Source organism: Thrips palmi, unplaced genomic scaffold (genome assembly GCF_012932325.1).
Source record: "Thrips palmi isolate BJ-2018 unplaced genomic scaffold, TpBJ-2018v1 HiC_scaffold_18, whole genome shotgun sequence".
NCBI lineage: Eukaryota > Metazoa > Arthropoda > Insecta > Thysanoptera > Thripidae > Thrips > Thrips palmi.
The window spans coordinates 8448726-8472053 of NW_023144627.1; the positions used below are offsets into that span (position 1 = coordinate 8448726).

Genomic DNA, 23328 nt, shown 5'->3' on the forward strand with positions numbered 1-23328 from the left:
TGGGTTCGCTCCGTCGGTCGGCCCTGAAGGTGTGGGGCACAGCATAGAGTCGAGGTGGGAAAATATTTTCAAGTTTGACGGCAAAGTTTAAAAAAAAAAAAAACGTAAAAAAAAGATTTTTTTTCTTGCGGCATCCCGGATTTGGAGTAACTCAGCCGCTGGGCTCCGCTGGGCTGTGGCGCTCGGGTACTACCAGCAGGTACCCGGCGGCGGTGCGGCGGTACCGCAGTACCGGAGACCCCGCCACGCCCCGCCACGCCCCGCCACGCCCCGCCACGGCCCGCCACGCCCCGCTCCGAGGTTTCGAGGCGCGAGTCGTGTGGCTTTTGCGGTGTGTTGTGCATCATCTCTCTCTCTCTCTTTCTCGGAGGCTGGCGGTGCGTGCATCTCTTCTCTCTCCCTCCCGCGGAGGTGCTACCGGTTTTCTGTGTGGGGACTGCAAGTCGCTCTGCACCGCTGCTGGGCCACTGCGAAGAAGAAGGAAGGCACCGCACAGTGGGCCGGAAGACCGGTGGAGGCGGACAAAACTCCAAACGCGTTTTAAGCTCCAGAGTCGCTAAATGGGACTCGAACCGAACGTGTGATCCCACCAATGGACTCCTCGTTCGGTGAGCAATCCATTGGTGGGGTCACGCGTTCGATTCGAGTCCCATTTAGCGACTCTGGATCGCAAAACGCGTCCGGGATTTTGACCGCCTCCACCGGTCCTCTGGCCCACTGTGCACCGTGCCGTGACTGGATTTTATACCCGAGTCCATTTTATCGCGTTTGAGCTGTTTCCGCGGCCACTCCATCATTTTGTCCGACTGTTTCATTTATCCCCTTTCCATTATTATTAACGACCTTTTGCAAAGAGACGGCCGCGTGAGCGCCGAAATATTTACTTAAAAACAGGAAAAACGGGAATCGGACGAGAGAGAGAGAGAGAGAGGGGAGAGGAGGAGGGGGAGAAGAGAGAGAGAGAGAGAAGAGAAGAGAAGCAAATTGGTTGATTTGCAACTCATTTGGTGCTATCGACGGCACCGGTACCTGCTTCCCGCCGTCTCCGCTCTTTTCTCCCAAGTTCCGCGGAACATTGTGATAAAAGGGTTTACGGCGCTTTTTATCGTCGGCAAAAGCTCTTTTGAAGAATCCCCGACAACTTCATAATCCCTTTCCAAGTGGGTGTTCGCCTTTCGCTCTGTGTGTGTGTGTGTCTTCGTGTGTGTGCGTGTGTCTTGAGATTTAGTTCAAGTTTTCCTGTTGTGTCCGAGTGAGAGAGAGAGAGAGAGAGAGAGAGAGAGAGAGAGAGAGAGAGAGAGAGAGAGAGAGAGGAGCCCGTCCAGAGATGGAGACAGAAAAAGAGAGAGCAGTGTGACTCTGGCTGCACTAATCGCTCTGTACACTAGTACACAGTAACACTTTCCACATTTTCATATTTTAAATTTCAAAAGCTTTGCAAGAATTTGAAAAATGTAACAAAAGTCAAAATTGTTTCCTGGATTTTTTTGAAAACGTTTTTAGTTCTTCGTCCGCAGAGACATTTACGACTGTTCGCCGCGAGACTCGTGCAGTGGTTTAAGTTTGTCTCGAGCGACTTTTAATGTGTGCTGAGGGCGACCCCCATGCCCACGGCCAACATAGGCATGGCTGTGCCGTGGCAGTGTGGCGGTGTGGCGGTGCCGTGGCGGTGCCACGAGCATCATCAGGAGCTACCTGACTGTGTGGAGGAGGGAAAGCGAAAAGCGTCATCACCGACACACACACACACACACACACACACACGTACGGTTTAGACTAGAGAGGTTGAAACGCAACAATTATTGAAAATTGTGATTTTATTTTTGCGGGTTGGAAAAGTTTGGACACTTGTCGGCCCAGTTTGTCCTCGTTGACCTGACTGACTGACTGTGGCCCGGCCCATGGTCTGGCCCATGGCCGCCCACGGCTTGCAGTGTGTGCTCTGTGACAGCAAACATATTTGCCTTCCTTTCACGCCCAGCACTTCTGCTGGCCCACTGCCGCACCACTCGCCCCGCGTGACGCGAATTTTAATTTGGAAAGAGAAAAGTCCTGTTGTTGCTCTTGGAGCCCATCACGATCGCTGTTACCTCAACGCGCGTCACATCGCATATGGACGCGGTCGTGATAGAGGCGGGCGGCGAGCGGACGGCAACGGACGGACAGACAGACACGCGAAAGGGCCGGGTGGGCCCCTGCTGTGCAAACATTGCCACCCCGAGCACGCCGCCGCCGCGCCGCTAGGCTGGCTTGTCGAGTGGACCATTGATGACGATGTAGGTCATGTAGTGGGCGAGGGCGCGGCGGCGCCACCCTCGGCGATAGCGGCGAGTGCTGCGGCGCAGCGCCACCCCGCGCCAGTCTGCCGGCGCTCGCGCGGCACCTCCCGCGTCGGCCAGTCTGCCGGCACCCTCCGCGACGGCGACCTCCGCACCCCGTCGCCGCGTCGGCACCCTGACGGCTCCAGTCGCCGCCAGTCTGCCGGCACCCTCCGCGACGGCGACCTCCCCGAGCACCCCGTCGACCGCCAGTGCTGCGCGCACGCCGCGACGGCGCCTCCCGAGCACCCCGTCGACCGCCAGTCTGCCGGCACCCTCCGCGACGGCGACCTCCCCGAGCACCCCGTCGACCGCCAGTCGGCCGCCACCCTCCGCGACGGCGACCTCCCCGAGCACCCCGTCGACCGCCAGTGCCATGGTGCCGTCTGGGGGCGACTTTCGCGGCCGGGGCCTTCAGGGCCTCACAGGCGACGCCGCGACCGCAGAACTAGTTGCCGGACGCCTTCGCGCCGACAAAGTCTCTCCGCAGGGTACGTTGTTGAAAATTAGTCGCTTCGAACACGCCGTCCTTTGACGCGCCCACCGTCGACGGTGCTAGCAATGCCCCACGATGCACCAGTGTCACCAACCCTCAATACCCTGAGCCTTGCTCTGGAAAAGTTGCCCACTCGGCAGGCTGAGGTTGGCAACCCTAGCGACACTGGTGCATCGCGGGCATTTTCGCCTAATTATTGTGTCAAGGCTAAACAACCTCTACACCCCTCTGCGTTTCGCAACGCCCTTCGCCCTTTGATTTCCCCGCTCTGCCCGCCTCGCGGCTGCCTCACCTGCCGCGCCGCCGCTATGAAAAATTGGCGTGTCGTTTGGCGTTCGCCGCGTTCGCCGCGTTCGCCGCCCAAACCGCAGCGGCGCCGCCTCGGCTGGCCCCGGCCTCGTTTTAGGCCGCGTTATGGTGATGAGTGTCAGAACAATCACTTTGCTCGCCTGTCTGTCTGTCTGTCTGTCCGTCCGTCCGCCCGTCCGTCTCGGCTTCCTCGGCGGCAGTCCCAAGGTGGCGAGAGAACAAAACGGAAGCGAGTCGCGTCGCCCGCAGCGCTGGCAGCGCACAGTGGGCCAGAAGACCGGCGCAGGCGGCCAAAACTCTGGACGCGTGCAGAGCTGCAGAGTCGCTGAACAGGACTCGAACCGAACGCGTGACCCCACCAGTGGACTCCTCGTTCGGAGAGCAATCCATTGGTGGGGTCACACGTTCGGTTCGAGTCCCATTTAGCGACTCCGGAGCTCAAAACGCGTCTAGAGTTTTGTCCGCCTCCACCGGTCTTCTGGCCCACTGTGCAGCGCCATCTGTCCCGCGAAAAGAAAAAGAGCGGCAAAAAGGATATGTTGATAGCTGTCAGCGCGAAGAACTACTGCGACAGGCACGCGTCGTTTTGCAGTGATGCAGGTGATGCACCTCCCCGGCAGCGAAATGTGACTTGCGGGCCTACAGTGTAGTGTGCGATTTGAGCGGCCGGCGTTGTTAGCAAATAGCGATGGAACAGCGGCGAGGCGCGACCATGCACTTTTTCTCACCTTTTATTTTTTTCTAGCCTCGCACACGCTTTTATCAGCGTGTTTGCCCCGCGCGAGGTAATATAACATGATGTCGCGCTATCGCAGGGGAGGTATCGGCGCAATTTGCTGGGGTTGAACAACAGCACACACACACACACACACACACACACACACACACACACCACACACACACACACACACACACACACACACACACCCCCCTGGTACGATAAGCGAAATCAAACATTTCATTATCTCTCTCCCAGGTGTGGCTTCTAGGTCACTTATCTCTCTTTTTTTTCTCTCCCTCGCCTGGATTCGAACCCGCGGTTTCCGAGTCACGTACAGTGCAAGTGCCCAAAGCCTGCGCCAATTTGAGCAATGCAGTTCTGGTGGGGCCGCGGCGCGCGCACACACACACACACACACACATGCTTGTTAACCAAACACATTTATCATCGCGTCAATGCCTCTACCCGCTGTCACCTGTTTCCCCCCCCCCCTCTCCCTTGGTCCTCTCTTCTCCCTTTGCCGCCTACCGTCATTCCGTCAGTCGCTCTGTCTCTGTCGCACTCGCGGGGCGTGGCGGGGCGTCCCTGGGGGTGCGAGAGAGACGCAACGCTCGTTCGGATTGGCGCTCGGCCGTCGCTTCGCTTGCTTCGCGCGCAGCCCGGCGCCGAAACAATTTAACGCTCCTAATGGTTGTGCATTAAAAACACGCCGCATCCTTCTCCTCTGGCGCACGCAAGCGACGACTCAATCGCATTTCAAAGTTTTCCCGCTCTTCAACTTTTAAGTTTAGTCGTGGAAGTTCGGTTGTCCGATGCAACGCAAGTTCCTGTCAATTTACTCATTTAAGAGGAAAATTTGAATCACTTATCCTTCTCAACTTTTTTTCACTCGGCGATGCGGCAAAACTTGGAACTTCGTCTAGAAAAAAACAAATTTTGCACCGTTGTTGTTTTTCAATTTGGTTGCAGTGAGAATCGAGAGTCGTGCCTTTGATGTATCGATAGTCGATTATCCCCGGCCAGCGATCGCACTCTTGACGGTGTACAAACACAAATACACACACTCATGGTTCGCGCATTCCGACGGCCTTTCTGTCTGTCTGCCTGTCTGACTGTCTGTCTGTCTGTAGAGGCTTAGACTAGTCACGTGATGTGCCAGTTCGATCACCCCGGACCTATCAATATTAAAAAAAACTCACAAAGAGAAAAAATTGTTCGAAGATTTTCAAGTTTGAATCGTAGAGCTGTGTTATACGCTTTTGCTTCTGTCGAACTTTTCACTCTGGCACAGAAGCATCGGCGAATGACACGAATTTTCACAGTGTAGCGAAGCCTGCGTGTCAGGTGACACCTGCTGCGGTATGGAGATTCCGACGAGATCGAAAGTGTCACACACACTCACACACACACTCACACACACACACCTGACGAATTGTCCACATTATAGAAGAGGAGAACAGGCCGCGTGCGACAGTGTCGTGGCCTCATGCATAAACACCACACCTCCTGGACACCGTTTAATGCGACCGAAGGCGTCTGCGTCCTCTCCGAACACGTCACGGCGAGATATTGAAAAAAAAAAACAACTTGGCTCGCGCCAAAGCGGTGACTCAACCGTCCACGGCGACGGTCCAATATTTTTCTTAATTTGAATACGGGTTCCTTTTGTGAACGCCGCGACTCGCTTAGACAACTGTCTGTCTCGTTTCACATTCCGTGGAGTTAAGTAGTTTTGCTACACTCTAACTCTGCTCGCTGCCGATCCAAAGATACACTGTCACGAATCGATTCTGTCGGAACGACCAACCCTTTTAGTTTTAGTCTCAATGTCTGTCTGCCCCTTTCTCTGTCGGAAAAACACTACCGAGGATTTCAAGTACGCTGCATTCAATTGGATGATTTTTTTTTTGACAGTGTGAGGAAGTGCGTTTTTCGCAGGAAAGCGCGGCGAACGATTGCGCTGATAAGCGTTCTCCATTAGCAGCGATGCAGCCCACGCCTTGCAGTCTGATACAGTGTGGGTGTCTCCGCCGAAATGCGGCGAGGCGAGGCGAGGCAAGGCGAGTGCAACGATTCGCCGCCCTCGTGATAGCCGGCCCCACCCGAAAAAAAAATGACTTCTAGAATTTTCAATTCATTATTATAATTTTTTTTGAGAATTGGTTTTTTTTATCCTTACACCTGTTTTCTTTATTTATAAAGAAGATTTTGTTTTGTCTTGGACAAGAATTTTTTTTTTCTCGGTGCACTGTACTTGGAGTCCGTGCTGCGTACGCCAGACGCCCAGACGCACGGCGCGGCGTGGCGTATTTTTGGAATGTCTAAACTTGGCGGCTCTGTGCGCCCCTCCCGTGCCGGCCGCGTTGCCGCCCACTGGAAGGGAGAATTACTCTTGAAAAATGGTAAAAACATTAGGTCGCTTCGTTAAGGGGGGCTGACCTAATTTTGAGTGTGAGGTATGGGAAGCAGTTCCGTGAGAGAGGCGCTGCTTAGTGAGCTATTCCGGCCGCCGCCTGGATCCGCCCCTACACTCGAACATCACAACAAAGTGATGATCGTCCTCTTCTTCTCCAACAAAATATGACCTTCTTTCTCTGCTTACCAACCGATGCTCAAATTGTGGGTGTAGTAGCCTTTCACTTCCATGATGAGCACGCGTGATGCTGCCTTCTCTCTCTCTCTCTCTCTCTCTCTCTCCCTCTCTCTCTCTCTCTCTCTCTCTCTCTCTCTCTCTCTCTCTCTCTCTCTCTCTCTCTCTCTCTCTCTCTCTCTCTCTCTCTCTCTCCGACCCGTCAATGTTGATTGAGTCGGGCCAGTGAGTTCCTCATAACTCTCGGAGGCAACAAGTTCTTTTCTTCTGTCCATTGTCGGCATTTCACGTTTTCATGCGCGGAATGCTGTGCTGCCGAATCGGGCGCGCGTCATGAATGTGCTTGCACTCATTTGCCCTTACAGTGTTGTCGTCTGCTGGCTGATACGCTATTAATTTGCAGCCACGTTTGCGGCACCCGATCCATTCCGACGGGACACTCTCAGAGACCGCTCCGCCACTCACTGTCGATGAAGTTCCATTACTTGACTGATTTACCTCAAGTAATGTCATTGTGGACCAAGATGAAATAACCCTACGGTTAACATTAATAAAGTTGAGAGTCCTCGCCGTTTTGCGTGGACTTGGTCTCACAGTGACCGCCTCGTTGTTAGGGCAAATTCGCTGCATGGCTCCACACGGGGCATGCAGTGACATAACTCTGGGTTGCGTTATGGGTAACAACAGGTGCACTACTCGAACCGTGACAGGGGCCGCCCTGGGGCCCAGCAGCCCGGCCAGCCCGCCCGCAACGTATGTCACGTTTTTGACCTAAACCCGTTGGGCGCGCTCGTGGCGCTACCTGCACACATCCCTACCTGTTAATTAGGAATCCCCTGAGAGAGAGAGAGAGAGAGAGAGAGAGAGAGAGAGAGAGAGAGAGAGAGAGAGAGAGAGAGAGAGAGAGAGAGAGAGAGAAGGGGGTGCCTCACGACTTCATAATGAACGCAAGTAGTTGGCCCAATTTAAAAGTGCCGCCGATCCCCGTAAAAAGGCCTTCCTCCAGTGTAGTGGGTCGCGGCGTTCCTCCGCGCTGCGCTGCGCTGTTTTCCTATCCTTGGTATCCTTCGGGAAGAAACGAGATTGTTCTGTAACCAACATTCCGCTGTTCGTCGACAAACTCGAAACGGCTGGGTTAGTTCTGCAAGAGTCCCCAAAGCGTCTGGCCGCGGTAACATACACATTAAAGGTGGTTGTCACAACCATTTCGAACAGAAAATGTCCGCTTGGGCGTGTTGTGCGTTGGCTAACCGAGCGGTGTGGTCTGATTGGTCCCTTGGGGTTTGAGGTTTCCCTTCGGCCTTCGGGCCCTTCGGCCGGCCCATTGTGAATCTTCCTCTGATTGACAAAAGACAGGCGGCACGACCCGCGGTATGGCCGTCAGGCCGTCCAGGACAGGAAGGGCCGGGACCTAGCCGGGACCAAGCCAGGACCAAGCCAGGACCGTGGTCCGGGGTGAAGGGCAGAGAAAGTGATGGAGTCCTGTGTCATCGCCGTGAACGGGCCTCAAGAGTGGACGATCAACGCGGTCTCATTAATTGCCTCGTAATTGGGCCCCGCGTGGCACGTCACGTGGTGCATGACACGCTCGATTTCATTTCATTTCTTTTTTTACTTTTATTTTTAAGTTTTTCTTACAGCCTCTTACATGTGTGTATCCAACATTTTTTGGCGGCGCCATGAGCAATATAATTTTGCTCTCTCTCTCTCTCTCTCTCTCTCTCTCTCTCTCTCTCTCTCTCTCTCTCTCTCTCTCTCTCTCTCTTTCTCTCTCTCTCTCTCTCTCTCTCTCCTCTTTTTAGAGTGTGCTCGTGCTGTGTGACCTACTGATGAGGTCTCGATCTTTGATTGCCGAGTCCGCAGTGTACGCGCGCAGGCATCTTCATTGTGACAATGGAGTCCTTAGTCCGCCTGGATCCTCCAGGGCACTCCAGGGCACTCCAGGACGAGAGGCTCGGCGGCCTCCTGGGAGGTCCTGGAAGAAAATGTGGGACGGTTTTTCCCGCGAGAACCCCTGCCGTTCCGAGGCTGGGCAGTGCCGTCGAGCACCGCTGTGTGCGGATTGCCTACCCTCCAGGGGCTCTGGCTGCGATTGCGATGCCACGCCACTGGCTGGCTCCCCGGAGGTGTCGGGCCGACGCTCCTGTGGGACTCCCTGCAGAGCGTGCCCGGGACCTTGTGAAGGCCGCCGCTGCCCTCTCTCTCTCTCCCTTTTGAAGGGGACCAGAGGTCAGGTGTCAGCCAGCCGCTTGAGGCGTCGCAACGCGGTTTCGGTCCGTAGTCCCGGGCTTGGTCCCGGAGTCCGAGGGAAAGTGTGGCCGCTGTCCGACGCTGTCCACGGTCCACGACGTCCAGCACTCCGGGGCCTTGGGACGGAAACCGCTGCCGTGACCAAATCCCGGATGGGAGGAAAGGACAAAAACGGCCCCCGCGGTCATGGAAATGCCGTCTGTCCTGGACGCACAGTGCGCCGGGAGACCGGCGCCGCCGGCCCAAACTCTAGACGCGTTTTGAGCTCCAGAGTCGCTAAATGGGACTCGAACCGAACGTGTGACCCCACCAATGGATTGCTCTCCGAACGCGGGACCCATTGGGGGGGTCACACGTTCGGTTCGAGTCCCACTTCGCGATTCTGGAGCTCGAAACGCGTCCGGGCTTCTGACCCACTGTGGGACGCTGAAAACTCTCGATTACTGCCCTGGGCTGCGGTTATTTCTCAGTCGGCGACTTCCGTCGCCTGGAGAAGTGTTTTTACGCACGTGCCTGTCTGTCCGTCCGTCCGCCCGTCCGTCGCGTTAACATTTCTTCATTACGGCGCTGAATGCCGCCAATCAGAACGAGCGCGACGCCAGCGCCTCCTAGCGGCGGCGTTGCGCAACTGGCGGTCTTTTCAAACGGCGTTTCTGGCCCACTGTGCGCTGCAGGGCTGGGCGCAGCAAGGCGGTGCTTCCGTTGAATAGTGTCGGAATGCTGACGAGAGGCGCGCATCTGTCTCGCGTCCGCGAGGCGTCCCAGAGTCTCGCTCTGTCTCTCTCGCACCTCCACGGGACGCCGCATGAGTGCGAGAGAGACAGAGCGACGACTCACAGTGTGCTGGCCGCCCCTTGCCCGCGTCCGCACGCGCGCCTTTCGATCCATCGCCGCTTTCCGAATCGATTCCGACCTATCGATCTTGGATCAATCAAGTGAGACAGCCGGCTGAGCGACGCGGCGATTGTGTCTCCTCTGTGTTTCGGACCGTTTACACAGCCGTCGGTGTTGCCGTTGATTAATCGTAAAACCCTTCGCCGGATTATGGCTTCTCGGGAAAAGGCAGGGACCACGAAACGGCGCCGCCGCCGGGATTCGAACCCGCACCTTGTGCAACTGCAGCGGCTGCAGTGCCCCAGGGACGCCGTCTGGCCATGAGGGCGGCCCTAAAGCTGCGGTCTCTTAAATGAAGCGTCCTTGCTGCAGCCGCTTGCAGTGCGCTGTGCTTCACACATCAACAAGCCCGCACCGCACACACCTTGGCGGCCAGGCGCACAGTGGGCCAGAAGACCGGCGCAGCCGGACAAAATTCTAGACGCGCTTTGAGCTCCAGAGTCGCTAAATGGGACTCGAACCGAACGTGTGACCCCACCAATGGATTCCTCGTTCGGAGAGCAATCCATTGGTGGGGTCACACGTTCGGTTCGAGTTCCATTTAGCGACTCTGGAGCTCAAAACGCGTCCGCCTCCACCGGCCTTCTGGTCCACTGCGAGGCGGTGCGTCTCAAGGCAGTATAGTTGGATGGTGCTTCCTGCCGCGCTGCCGCCCTGTGCACTGTATCGATATTATGAAGGTTTGTTTCTTTGGTCAGGGACCATTTCATTTAATGATCGGCTTGCATTCCGTGTCTGACTGTCTCTGCGTCTGCCGGACCCAAGCCCGGCCCAGCCTTCTGAGAGTCGTTTCCGTCGCGCCGTCTCTCTCGCACTCGCAGGGTGTCCCGTCAAGGTGCGAGAGAGGCAGAGCGACGAAAACGACTCTCGGAATCAGTCTGCTGGATGTGCATGCATGCAGGATGCAGGCCGCCCCGGCCGCTCCGCGTCAAAGACCGGCCGCCTACTGGGGAGCATTCTGGGGCCCACGCGCACCGCGCCTCGCGCACCCGGGCCCAGCCATTTTTCGCGCTCTCCTGTTCGGCTTTTACCCAGTGCACCTTCTTTGAGACTAAAAAAAACAACATTCACAATTTTGCAATTTTTTTTTCAAAAATGGCAAAGTTATTTCTGTTGGGTGGCTTACCTCCCCCTGTCCCGTTTCAGCAACTCTACGCCTCCGCTCTCTCTCTCTCTCTCTCTCTCTCTCTCTCTCTCTCTCTCTTCATCCGCTTACCGTCTATGAGAGAAGACGGACGGCCTTTGCTGCCTCCCCCGCGGGTCGCGGCGTCGCGCATCGCGTCGCTAGGCTAAGCTCGCCGACGGAAACACTTTTCAGATAAATCACGCGCTAAGAAAGTCGCGCACCGTGATCCAGTTGCGTGGATTTGGCGTGTGTGTGTGTGGGGAGAGAGAGAGAGAGAGAGAGAGAGAGAGAGAGAGAGAGAGAGAGAGAGAGAGAGAGAGAGAGAGAGAGAGAGGCAAATGTCACACTGCTACGCAGCGGCGGGCACTAGTGCGCTGACCAAAGTTTTGCTGTTACGGAAAAATATAATATTGAAATTTTTGCAAAACGAATTCGACAGGAATCTGCGCAGACTTCGATTTTATTTTTGTGTGGTATTTTCGTTTTGACGGACGGTCCCCGGCCAGTCATGCCGGTACCCCGTGGGTACCCCGTGAATACTCCATCCGCGCCCCACCCCCGCAGCCCCCGCGGCCCCCGCGGCCCCCACGGCCCGCACATCACGATACGGGCTGCATCCGCGAGCAGGCCGTCAGGCCGTCTCTCTCGCACTCGCAGTGGAGCAGGCCTCGCGGCGGACGCAGCCCGTAAGTGATGAGATGAGGTGGACTCGAACTCGGCTCAAATCAATTTTGTCATTTTCGCGTGGAGCGGCCGGCCGTGCCGTGCGGCCGCCGGATCGGAATGGGGAATGGGCGGCGGCTGGAGTACCCGGAGCACCTTGCCTGCCTCTCCGGGGCTCGCCAACCAAGACTTTCAAAAACTCCCTCGAACCGCACGTGTGACCCCACCAATGGATTGCTCTCCGAACGAGGAATCCATTGGTGGGGTCACACGTGCGGTTCGAGTCCCATTTAGCGACTCTGGAGCTCAAAACGCGTCTGGAGCTTTGGCCGCCTCCACCGGTCTTCTGGCCCACCGTGCGGAGTCGTCTTCGTCATAGACTTAGCGCCCTGCCAGCCTCGCCTAGCTTCGCCCGGCTTCGCTTTTATCGCCCAGAGTTCACAATAACCAGTCACGACCGCGCTGGACCGCGAGTACTGTAGCGCTACCCCGCCAGCCATCTGCCTACACTGCCAAAGCGGTGCGGTATATTTATTGTTACTCGCAAATGGAATCAGCTGAGCGCACCGGCACTGTGAACTCACTCGCGTGATCCACTGCGCTGCGTGGAAGTCGGCGCACAGTGGGCCAGAAGACCGCTGGCGGCGGACGAAATTCTAGACGCGTTTTGAGCTCCAGAGTCATTGAACGGGAGTCGAACCGAGCGTGTGACCCCACCAATCGATTCCTCGTTCGGAGAGCAGTCCATTGGTGGGGTCACACGCTCGGTTCGAGTCCTGTTTAGTGACTCTAGAGCTCGAGTTTTGGCCACCTCCGGCCCACTGTGCGGCGGCCTTTTTCCTGACGTTGACGAGCTGGAGCGCGGCATCAAAGTCGCATCGACGGCGCGGGTGGAAGTTTCCCCCGCCTGCCGGTGTAGTGGCTGCTTCATGTTGTTGTTGCTTTTTCGTGTTGGAGGTGTGGTTGACTTGCCTGTCGTCGCCGTTTCTAATGTTGTTGTTACTTTTTTTCGTGTTGCAGGTGGCGCCACCTCTGGCCCGCCCCAGGGCCGCGCGGGCAGCCCGGATCCCCTGGGGGCCCCGGGTCCCCTGGGCTCGCCCCTGGGCCCCATGCCCGTCCGCAGCGCCGCCGGGCCCCTCGTGGGGCCTCCGCTGGGGGCGCCACCCCTCTTGGGGCCACCCCGCTTGGGGCGCCCGTCGCCCGCCAGTCGCCAGCCCGCCGACCACCATGGTACGTTAAACGAACAAAAATTAATCAGTAAAGTTCAAAATTTTAGAAATTATTGGACCCTAGAGGGCAGAAATATTGTTCCGACTCGGCTGCACGGTGGGCCAGAAGACCGGTGGAGGCGGTCAAAATTCCGGACGCGTTTTGAGCCCCAGAGTCGCTAAATGGGACTCGACCCGAACGTGTGACCCCACCAATGGATTCCTCATTCAGAGAGCAATCCATTGGTGGGGTCACACGTTCGGTTCGAGTCCCATCTAGCGACTCTGGAGCTCGAAACGCGTCCGGAATTTTGACCGCCTCCACCGCGGTCTACTGGCCCACTGTGCGCAGCCCCTCTGTGGCCACTCGGCCAGTCGAAAGTCGGGGCTTCAAAAAGCAATCCGACGACTGATTGAGAGGTAAGGCCCTGCCTGCCGCCCTGCCGCCTTGTCCGTTGGCTATTCAACTTCAACGGGGTCATTGAGTGCACCAGGCCCCGCCAGGCCCCTCCAGGCCGAGGGCCGCGAGGGCTGGCGTCGCCGCGAGCCGAGACCACACATGGACACCTCGGGCGCTACCTCGCTGGGGGGGGGGGGGGGGTCGCGACCTAGGGGCCCTGTGGCATGTTGGGTGGTGTGCCGTGTAGGGCTCGGACCGGCTCGGGCCTACCACCCGTGACCAATGGGAGGTGTGAAAACAATCCCGCCCCGCTGGGTCCATGCCGTGGCGTGCCGTGCCGTGCCGCGGACGCGTGCGCGACGGCCCGCCCCACCGCGTGACGCGTGCTGACTCACTGTAAAAAAAGGCGGTGGGGGACATCTTACTCATTCAAGTTCAGCATACCGGAAAAAAAGAGAAGAAACTTTCATCCTAGCCGCGGGGTGCCCCGGTCCCGGCACCGCGCTCAGTTGGTGTAATGGTTTGGACGGAGGGAAGGGACTGCCATTTTCTCCTGTCTGTCTGTCTGTCTGTCTGTCTGTCTGTCTGTCTGTCTGTCTGTGTCTGTCTGTCTACTGTCCGTCAGTCGCAGAATGTCTGCCTCCCGCATGCCAAAGGCCTGGGCTCCATCTGGTGTTCTTTAAGATTTTCCGCGAGATTTTCCGATCCCTACAAAAAGTTTAGACTGCGGTGTGGGTGTGGGTGTGGAATTCCCTCGGCTTTGCTTGACCGTGACGTCCACCGTGTTGCAGGCAGTGCAGGCGGTGCCCCCGTTCCGCCGAGCGGCTCCCGGCAGCCCCCCGACGGTGACGAGTTCCCGCCCCGCTACCACGACACCCTGCTGCTCGCCACGCACGCCCCGCACCCAGGTCAGTATCCGCAAGCGTTTTGAGCTCCAGAGTCGCTAAATGGGACTTAACCGGACGCGTGACCCCCACCAATGAATGCCTCGTTCGGAGAGCAATCCATTGGTGGGGTCACACGTTCGGTTCGAGTCCCATTTAGCGACTCTGGAGCTCAAAACGCGTCTAAGAATTTGGACCGCCCGGCAAATCCACTGTGTGCTGACGGCCTTGGTGTTCTGCTGCAGCGCTGGAAGGCAAGGGCGCGCTGTCGTCGGCGCCGCCGCTGCCGCTGACGGGCCCGCCCTTGGGGCCGCCCTTGGGTCCGCAGGGCTGGCGGAAGGACGAGCGGTCCGAGCGCAGCGTCCGGGACAAGATCGCCATGTTCACGACGGCGGCCTCGACCGCCACGTCGCCGCCCATGCCGACCGGGGCCACCATCACGCGCCGCCTGTCCAACAAGTTCAAGAGCACGGAGGACGTCTTCAACATCCTCGGCGGCGACGTGGTGGACGGCGCGGTCGACGCCAAGGTCCGCTCGCGGTCCGTCGTGTCCGTGGACCGCGTCGGGAAGGCCTCGGCCGACGCGCCGCTGTCGTCGGCGTCCTCGTCCTCGTCGGCGTACTCGTCGTTCTGCTCGCCGGAGTCGTCGCTGTCGCCGACGCTCAACGCGGCGCCGTTCGAGTCCACGACGCTGCCCAGGAAGGCGACGAGCGCGCTAACGCGCGCCACCAGCTTCAGCGGGCAGCCCCGCGCGGCCCCCGCCCCCGCCGTGGCCACCAACGGCAACACCCCGAACGGCAGCACCACCAACGGCAGCAGCGCCAGCGCGGAGGAGGCCCGAAGGGCGTCGCTGGTGGCGCTGGTGGAGCAGCGACGCCGCAGCATCTCCAAGCTGCGCGGCCTCGTGATCCCCGACAAGGTCCCCGAGGCCTCGGCCGCCACGTCCATCCTCGACCTGCCCGAGATCCGCAGCAAGGACGCCATCCTCATCGCGTCCTCCGCCAGCATCGAGCCCAGGTTCCACGACACCCGGCAGCAGCACCACCAGCAGCACCACCAGCACTCGAGCACCGCGTCGACGCCCCCCGCCGCCGTGCTGAGCAGCCCGCCCTGGAAGAGCCAGGGGGTGTCCAACCTGCCCAAGTACTCGCCCGCCTTCAAGCGGAAGAGCCTGACGGTGCGGGCCGCCTCGGCGACGGCCTCCTCGGTGCTGCCGTCCAAGCCCAGCCACGACCTGCTGATCGGCACGGCCAGGCCCGACAGGGACAGGGAGGCGTCCAAGACGTCCTCGGCCTTCCTGTCGGACAGCGGCAGGTCCGCGGAGGAGGAGAGCGACAACGACTCTGCAGTCAGTTCGAGCAGGTGGGTTGGGTCGCTGGTTCGAATCCTCACCCTCCTTTCTTTTCTCTTCGCCTGCTAAGACCTACGCCGTCTGCTGCAGGTCCAGCATCTGCCACGGCTTCTCGCCGCCAGCCTCCCCGCTCTTGCCCTCCAGTGCGGTGGGCCCGCGGCCGTCCAGCACGGGGCCCTTCTTGAGGAGGACGCTGTCCTCGGACACCACGGTGTCGGCTGCCTCCACCACTCCGTCGCAGGTAAGAGCTGCGAGTCAACTTCAAACTCCGATGAACCATACACATAGCAACAAGTCATTAACATTTGGTTTTTCAAACTGGCAGGCTAGCAGCAGTAGCAGCAGCAGTAGCAGCAACAGCAGTGGCAGAAGCAGGAGCAGCAGCAATGGCTTTTCTCTTGACAACAACAAGAGAGTCCTGAAGGCGCAAAGTGTAGACGCAATCAACCGTAAAAATGTGCTCTTCTCAGCTCGTTGTCGCAGTGGTCGAAACCTCCGAATCGGCTCACCCCTCATGCAGCTTGACACTGAGAATGGAGATGACAATGACGACGCCTCAAATCAACAGGCTTGCCAGGCTCCCATTATGAGAAGGGATCCACGAGAAGAAATTAAAGAACTTGAAAGAATGGTGCGTTACTGAATCTGAAATTCTAATTCAATGTTGTCTGTATTGATTGTAACTGCTATACTTTTTGTTCCTCTAGGTGAGCATGGCTGACACTGATGTGGAATCTAATGACGCACTGAGCTGTGATGACAGTGTCAACAGTTCAGACGACACCCTTGAGCCCAGTCGCTCTGGCAGGATTCATTACCGACCAGCTACATTGCGAGACCTCCCTGCTGCTGATGTGAAGGTGGCTTTCCTGAACGATACACAGAATATTGGTATCGAGTTAGACCTTCATCCTGTCAGCCCTGTGCCAGTCAAGCAAGGTGCACGCATGGACATTTCTTCTCTGTCCTGCTCCCGTCAAGACAACGATGTGTCTCTGCTCTCCACAGTAAGAATTAGGAACATGTTTTCTTTTAACGTAGAGAATTCATGTGTTGTTATTAATTGCACGTCAATTCATGTTTTTCAGGTGTGTGATGACAACAGAAAACAAAGTCAACCAATTGCACTGCCAAAGCCACTGTCTAGGATGGGCAGCGTAGATGGTCTTTTGAACGGCAACGACACAGTAGACAATAGGTCACGGGTCTCATCTTCAGAAAGTGTACCTAGACTTCGTAACTTGAAGAAGCGAAATGCTTCAGACCCCTTATTCTTGGAGAGAAATGGGACGTCTTCCCATAGCCCCACACCTTTGCATGCTGTCAGCGTTAATGATATCCGGAAAGCGTTTGAAAAGGCAGAATTAGCATTGTCTCCTACTTCTCCAAGCCCACCAAATGGAAAAGTGGGCTTCAGTGCAGGCTTGAATGGTGTCAGTGAGCGTCTTATTTGCTCCATCAACTCGGGAAGCTCAACTGTAGGAAGTGGAACACTGATTTCCTCTCACGCACGAGGATCTTCAATTGACTCCACAACTAGTGAGGATGGTTTCCCGGGCCACCTGTCCAAAGAGCAGTTTGGTTCCATCACTTCACTTGCCTCAACAACAAGTCTGATATCCCAGCAGGTAATTTCAGCTTGCCAGTCTTGGACTTGAAGTATAAATTAGAGTAAACTGTTTCCATACAATTTTACAATTTTAAATTTTGTTTGAAGGAGCTTCAACAGTTGATAGATGATGCAAACCAGACTCTTGAAGAGGCAAATAGCAATGGAACAAGTCACCCTGGCTCCTCTCATGAAGTTCTTGTAGTGATACTTCATCGAGAAACAGCTGGGGCTAGTGTGGGTATCACCCTGGCTGGTGGTGCAGACTACGAAACCAAGGAAATAACTGTAAGTTTAATTAATGGTTTCCTGGTCCATCAGAGTTTGACAAGCACCTTAATTTTAATTTTGCTTTATTCAGGTTCACAAGGTTCTCTCAGGAAGTCCAGCGGAAAGAGATGGCCGCTTGCAAAAGGGAGACAGAATTCTGTCAATCAATGGAAGAAATATGAAAGGAGTGACTCATAGAGAATCTCTAGCTATTCTCAAGGTATTCTGGCTTTTTCAATCTCTTACAAATAAAGAAACAAAAAATTTTAATAGTTATGCCTTGCTTTTAAGATTGTGCACATTATTGAAATTATTTCTCTGAATTTGTAGTAAATTACAAAAACTTATTGTTACAGGCTCCTCGACCTGAAGTTGTACTTGTTGTATCTCGGTCTCGAGGAGACACTGGACGCACTTATGAGGAATCAGCAAATAATAGCTCTCGAATTAGTTCCAGACCACCTCGCATATTAGAACAACCAATTATTGGTAAGTTGCAAGCCAGCATTCAAAGGCTCAGAGCCAGTCTTTATCATTTGTTTGCCCTCCTGCCATTAATTTGTTTTTCCCCATCATTAGATCACAATAATATTGCCATTCCAAGGGGACCACCAGTAAATATTTTACTGCAGAAAGATGGTGCAGGCCTTGGTTTCAGTCTTGAGGGAGGAAAAGACTCTCCTCTTGGGGACAGACCTCTAACAATCAAAAAGATATTTACAGGTACATAATTTAATATCCACAATATTTTTTACATTAGCCTATCGATTCTTTTTAAATTTTGAGAACTAAAAGAAAATTTCTTTACAGGTGGTTGTGCAGAAAAAAGTGGAAATCTGCAAGCTGGGGATGAACTCTTGAGTGTCAATAATACTGATGTGACCAAGATGTCTCGCATTGAAGCATGGGGTTTGATGAAAAGACTTCCGAATGGGGGGGTCACTCTGACTATAAGACACGCTTGCGTGAATGTAGGTACTTCAGAGGACTAAATGGACACTGTGGCAGAACCATATACTAGATCTATGTACTTTTCTGTTGAATTCATGCTTTGAACTAACCATATGCTGATGCCATCATTCACAGTGAGAGCTCATCAGCCTACTGCAATTATGTTGTTTTCCAGGATAAGAAATTCAACATTTGCCCTCTTGAACTGCACAATTGTTTTTAACAATATCCTATTTATTATTTGTAACTAGTTAAAATTAAATAATTTTATCACATAAGCCATAATTGGTCTATGTAAATTTTTTTCCCATTTAAATTTTTATTATTTCACTGTTAGTTGTTGTTGTTTCTTTTTAAAAATGTAGAATATTGATGTGAAGCCTTTTGAAATTTGGTTTGGGGGTGGACCCAAGAGTATGTGTTTTGGCGCCAACTGTAGCGACCATATTAAACATGTGTATTTGATGTAAATTGTTCTCTTGTCAGAGATTGCCCTGTGATAATGAAAATGACTGAAATGTGCAAGTTGAGTTTGGACCAGGTGTTATATGTTCATCTCAGTTACTGAACCATATGACAACCTCATTATAATTTATCTTTTCTAATAATTGTTATGATGTGATGGTTTGACTCTAGAGCATTCTGCTTACAGTAGGTAATTTTCCTATACTCCCTATGAAAGGTTTCTTTCTTATTTCCGTTTATTTTTTCCTCAAAACATTTTAAGACTGCCAAGCAAATTAGGCCAGAAGTAAACTTAGTTTTGTAAAGAAAAATAAAGAGGGTGACAACCTTGTTGCCTCAACTTGTCTGATTGTACTTGCTCCGTTTCAGACTCCGTAACATAGCTTTAACCATAATTTATGTCTTGTGTGGGGGGCTGCACCAGTGTACTGTATAGAGAGAGCCATGAAAGTTTGCTTGTCTTCAAACTTAAGGGTATCAAATTTCAGTGTAATCTGGTAAAGTTGTTAAGTAAGTCCTTTGGCAGATCAGATTAGGTGTGAGCCAGCCTTGTAAATACGGCCAAATATTGTGGATAGTAATTAATACACTGTAACATGTGTCTCGCAGAGGGTAGCCAGGTTGGCCAAATAAAAATGACCTTGCCCTGCCTCTATTTCTGTTTTATGAACTTGACTTTTTTGTCACAATAAAATGATATGCAATCATGAACCTATTTATTTGCCAGAAAAGAAGCATATAACCCCAGATCAGGATTAAGATAAATTGGCACCAGGCACTTGCAGCCACCCACTGACACAGCGCAATTATTTGCGCAGGCGCCGGACAGGCAGGCAATCCACAGTCTATTCGCCGCTCCAGAGCTCTACCAACGTCTCGGGAAAAGTCATTTTCAGTGGCCTTTAGAAATACGAAATGACACACAGGTGTTTTTAAATCTGTTTATTTGAATTTGAAACAAAACATTTCTTAAAAACTAAATATAATAAATTTTAAACTTCTTCTCAATGACATTTTTGACAAGAGTTATTCTGCTAAAACACAGATACAGGTTTTGTCATAGTCATGTACCATGACTGTAAATAAATTAAAAGTTGATACAAGTTTAAGTTTTAAATAGATGAAAATTGTTTTCTGCCTTAGTTAAATTAGTCGATTGTGCAAAGAAAAAGAAAAATACTTTGCAAAAATAAAAATTTTTGAAACAGAGGCAGTGATTTTGGGTGAATACAAAATTTTGCTATTGCTCATAAGTTAAGTAACAATATTGAAATGGTGTGTGCAAAGGTACTTGTGTTTTGGAAATATCACAAATCATATGAATGTGCATTAATATCACATAGAAATTCACAGGAAGAAAGGCAACACTCACATAAGTGTGCAGGCAACAAATTGCATATGAAATAAGACACAGGAGAAAGATTAAGGTCATATGAACAATTTAAAAATGCCATTCAATAAGAATAATGAAGAGCTTGACACTTATCACACACAAGCACTTTTCACTTTAAATAGTATGCAACAGTCAAACAAGCCTTTCTTCCAAGGAATGTTGACCAAGTTTACAAAATTTCAAACCAAGCACCTTCTGAATTCTGAGAAACCGAATGAAAGTCACAAATAAGGCAGCTTTACTAAGATAAGACACATTTATCCCTTGATCCACCCGCTGTCTGAGCCCTCTGTTGACTCTGATGCATCTGTTCAGATTCAGCCAGAGCACGGGCTAATGCCAAATCAGCAGCTTCTTGTGCAGTCAGATGCGAATTATCACCAACAGAGCTGCTTGATGGACTGGTTTCTTGCATGGATGCTGCTAGGGCTCGAGCCAATGCTTCATCTTCGCTCTAAATTTTAAAAGTAAAAGAAACATTTTTTAAAAATCAAATAAAATGCAAATCCTTTATTTTTAAATTATTTTAAACAGATTATTGAACTTACCATGTTGCCTTGAACATCAGCCAGCTTGTTGCCTTGCCGTTGACTTGGCGGAGGATGGGCTTTGGGTTTATTTTTAAATGGCCCACCAGAGGATTCTAGTCTGGCTGCAGCGGCATCCCTAACAAGCAAGAGGAAAAGTATGAACATCAAGTCTTAAACCATACACCTCATAGAAAAACAGTCAGACGACTTACGCTGCCTTCTTCCTCATTCCAGCGCTTTTCCCCTCACAACGGTGATCGGTGGGGTGTCTGTGTTTCAAACAAAAGTTGAGCGTACATTCAGAACAGTTGACTGGGATCATTTCCCTTGCCTTGCAGCCCTTCGCAGAGCACCGATTGGAGAAGACCTGGAGAAGAAAGAGTTTCTTGAATTAATAGAAAGAAACATTGAAGGGTGGTGCGAATAAAACAAAGCTGAAAATAAAAGTTACCTTTCTTCTCGTTTTGGCTGTGTCAGAGTTGCAGTTGTTGTCAATATGTGCACCAACAGCAATATCGGGTTGCTCCCCCCTCTTAGCAAAAACAGGACTGTTGCACAATGGACAGACAGGAACCTGGACATCTTTTTTGTATGCTGATGGGCATGAATGTTTAGAATAGGCCATGTGACTATGACTGTAAAAATAGAAACAACTCAAATTAAAACCATGTGATTGCTATGGGGTACCATTCATGAATTGAATTAAATTGAATTGAATTAAAATCAACTTTTGAAAATGACAAGAACTTACCAAAATATTTTCTCACACGCATCACACTTCACAGGTAGGAAGTCTGAATCAGAGAATACAAAAGAAATTACAACTCACAAAAAATCAAGCAATGATACTTTCAAAACGATTGAAATCCAGAGGCAAAATTTATAAGTACACTATTTTAAAATCAATCAAATTTTTTTTAATCACTATCCTTCACAACTGATAAGCCCAGAAGAACTACAGTAAAGATGAATCTGGGTAAACACATTTTAACACTAGAAGCGCCGGGTTTTCGGATTACCGTAAAGCGCCGAGCGGGCCAATTTGACCCAAGGGCATTTTCGTCGTACAAGTCAACTCTTGAACCGTCATTTTGACTCAAAGGGAACCTAAAACGGATTTGAAGACCCTTAGCAAGTCACAGGATAAAATTTGGTGCACAGGGGTCACAGGGGACAAGGTAGGCAACCCGCAAACCATGATTTGCTGTTAGTGTTTTCAACAGTGCCTCGTTGCCGAAACGTTTTTGATGATAATAGATGGCAGAATTCCAATCGCCTTGTGATCGAGATAGTGATTTTTAATAAAATTACTGAACCGTCGACCATTAAGACCTGGCCAAACCCCCAAAGCATAGCTGCGCATGCCCGGAAACCAGGATTCATAGCAACGGAGAAGCTCATTGTAAGGAGGATTGAGTGCTCGATTGAGTGTGTGCTTTAAAGGCTGGAATGTAAGAGACATGTGTAAACACTCTCGGGTACTCAATAAACTCGCCATAACCAGCAAGGCGCGTAGTGGTTTCTAATTTGCGTCCGTTCGTCAACTAGCATTCAGTGATCTGTCCCAACCAGTTTTGCTCCTGCTGTATCCCTGAGATGGGTTTCCGTGTCGCCCATCGTCCTGACCGGTTTGTTCAGACATCTAGGGAATGAATAGTTGCCGAACTTGTTAAAATTTATGGAGGCAAGTGAATTACCTTGAAACACTAGACTCGAGAGCAACAAAGTGGACATCGGCATTTTATTCACCTCTTTACGCATGAGTAAGTGCTGTAGTCCTTTGTCCCAAGGATTCGGGCTGAGCGTGCTATGAGTGCCACTGAAGGTAGACTAGTGGCTCAGTGTTCGAGAGACACCTTAGGGCGTTTAGAAGTCAATCGGGTCACCCAAAATGCCCAAGACATTGGCAGTTTACGTCAAAGGAAGCTGCACGATGTCTTCAGCCAGGAAATGTATTGCGGGCTGCCTACTTCGTTATAAACGCGGACCTAACGCATTCCTCATATGACGTAAGTCATGTTTAGTGGTGAAGAGTCAGTTTATAGCTCGTTACGTTGTGTAGAAACGCGAAAATGTGGTCAAAATGACGTGTGGGTCAATTTGGCCCGCTTGGCGCTTTACGGTAAAAGTCCTTTTATCTCGGTCAAATATGGTCCGAGAACGTCCAGATTTCGAATTTAGACGCATTTCATCATTCTAGGAAAAGTCAGAAATTAGGGGGCTGCCACTTTCATTTTCAAAAGTGGAAATTTCAGTTCAAAACTCAAAATGGGTCAAATTGGCCCGTTCGGCGCTTCTAGTGTTAATAATAACTAAATCTATTAACGTGTGTCAGCAAGTGGTGTGATGATTTCAGAATTGCGCCACAGTGCCAAGTAAAAACAGAACCAAAACCTACCCAGCTGGCCACATGTTGCTTCAGAGCAGTGCTCTCCCAGACCAGGAAACTCCATGTTGTAGTTGACACCTCAGACTTGGACGCAGAGACAGTGTAGGAGTGCAGCGAACGAGGCCCCGACAGCGAGTGGCAAGGGACCCGCCGGCGGTGGGACAGCAGAGTCGGTCTGAGGGTGCAGGTCCAGAACATTCAGACAATGACGCACGATGATGTGACAGAATGTTTGGTAATGATGATGATGACGCAAGGTTATGGTCCAATGACGTTTGAGCGCTGAACGCTTGGGATAGTACGACCTTAACTCAGGGCAACTCACGGAATCTAGCGGGACACGTTCAAGCCATGCGAAGCGAGGATATCCAACAGTAAAGATGTTGAGAAACGCGAGAAGAGGTGAAATCTAGGCTAGGGTCTTCTGGTCTGTGCCTGTGCCTAGTCTCAACAGTTGATGTTGTTGTTGTTGTTTTCTTGAAACAAACGAGCAGCGCATAGCAAACAGAAC

General features: G+C 52.5%; 2 protein-coding genes across 2 annotated transcripts in view; one reads left to right on the forward strand and one right to left on the reverse strand.

Annotated features, from left to right (window-relative positions):
- LOC117644677 overlaps positions 1 to 19216 on the forward strand; it is a 65844-nt gene extending 46628 nt beyond the window's left edge. Inside the window, exons 2-13 of the mRNA XM_034384289.1 lie at positions 12388 to 12597; positions 13767 to 13883; positions 14105 to 15221; positions 15301 to 15451; positions 15536 to 15841; positions 15918 to 16217; positions 16299 to 16838; positions 16928 to 17107; positions 17181 to 17309; positions 17446 to 17578; positions 17669 to 17812; positions 17900 to 19216. Coding sequence (XP_034240180.1) covers positions 12388 to 12597; positions 13767 to 13883; positions 14105 to 15221; positions 15301 to 15451; positions 15536 to 15841; positions 15918 to 16217; positions 16299 to 16838; positions 16928 to 17107; positions 17181 to 17309; positions 17446 to 17578; positions 17669 to 17812; positions 17900 to 18081 — 3509 coding nt within the window. The 3' untranslated portion in view covers positions 18082 to 19216. The remainder of the gene's footprint in view (positions 1 to 12387; positions 12598 to 13766; positions 13884 to 14104; positions 15222 to 15300; positions 15452 to 15535; positions 15842 to 15917; positions 16218 to 16298; positions 16839 to 16927; positions 17108 to 17180; positions 17310 to 17445; positions 17579 to 17668; positions 17813 to 17899) is intronic.
- A 216-nt stretch (positions 19217 to 19432) lies between these two features.
- Positions 19433 to 23309, reverse strand: LOC117645480 (AN1-type zinc finger protein 2A). The gene is made up of 7 exons (XM_034385719.1): positions 23143 to 23309; positions 22827 to 22992; positions 21180 to 21222; positions 20880 to 21063; positions 20641 to 20795; positions 20447 to 20564; positions 19433 to 20352 (listed from the first exon to the last, which is right to left on the reverse strand). Exons 2-7 carry the CDS (start codon positions 22879 to 22881, stop codon positions 20140 to 20142), a joined length of 768 nt encoding a protein of 255 aa, XP_034241610.1. The 5' UTR covers positions 22882 to 22992; positions 23143 to 23309; the 3' UTR covers positions 19433 to 20139.
- Between the last annotated feature and the right edge of the window lie 19 nt (positions 23310 to 23328).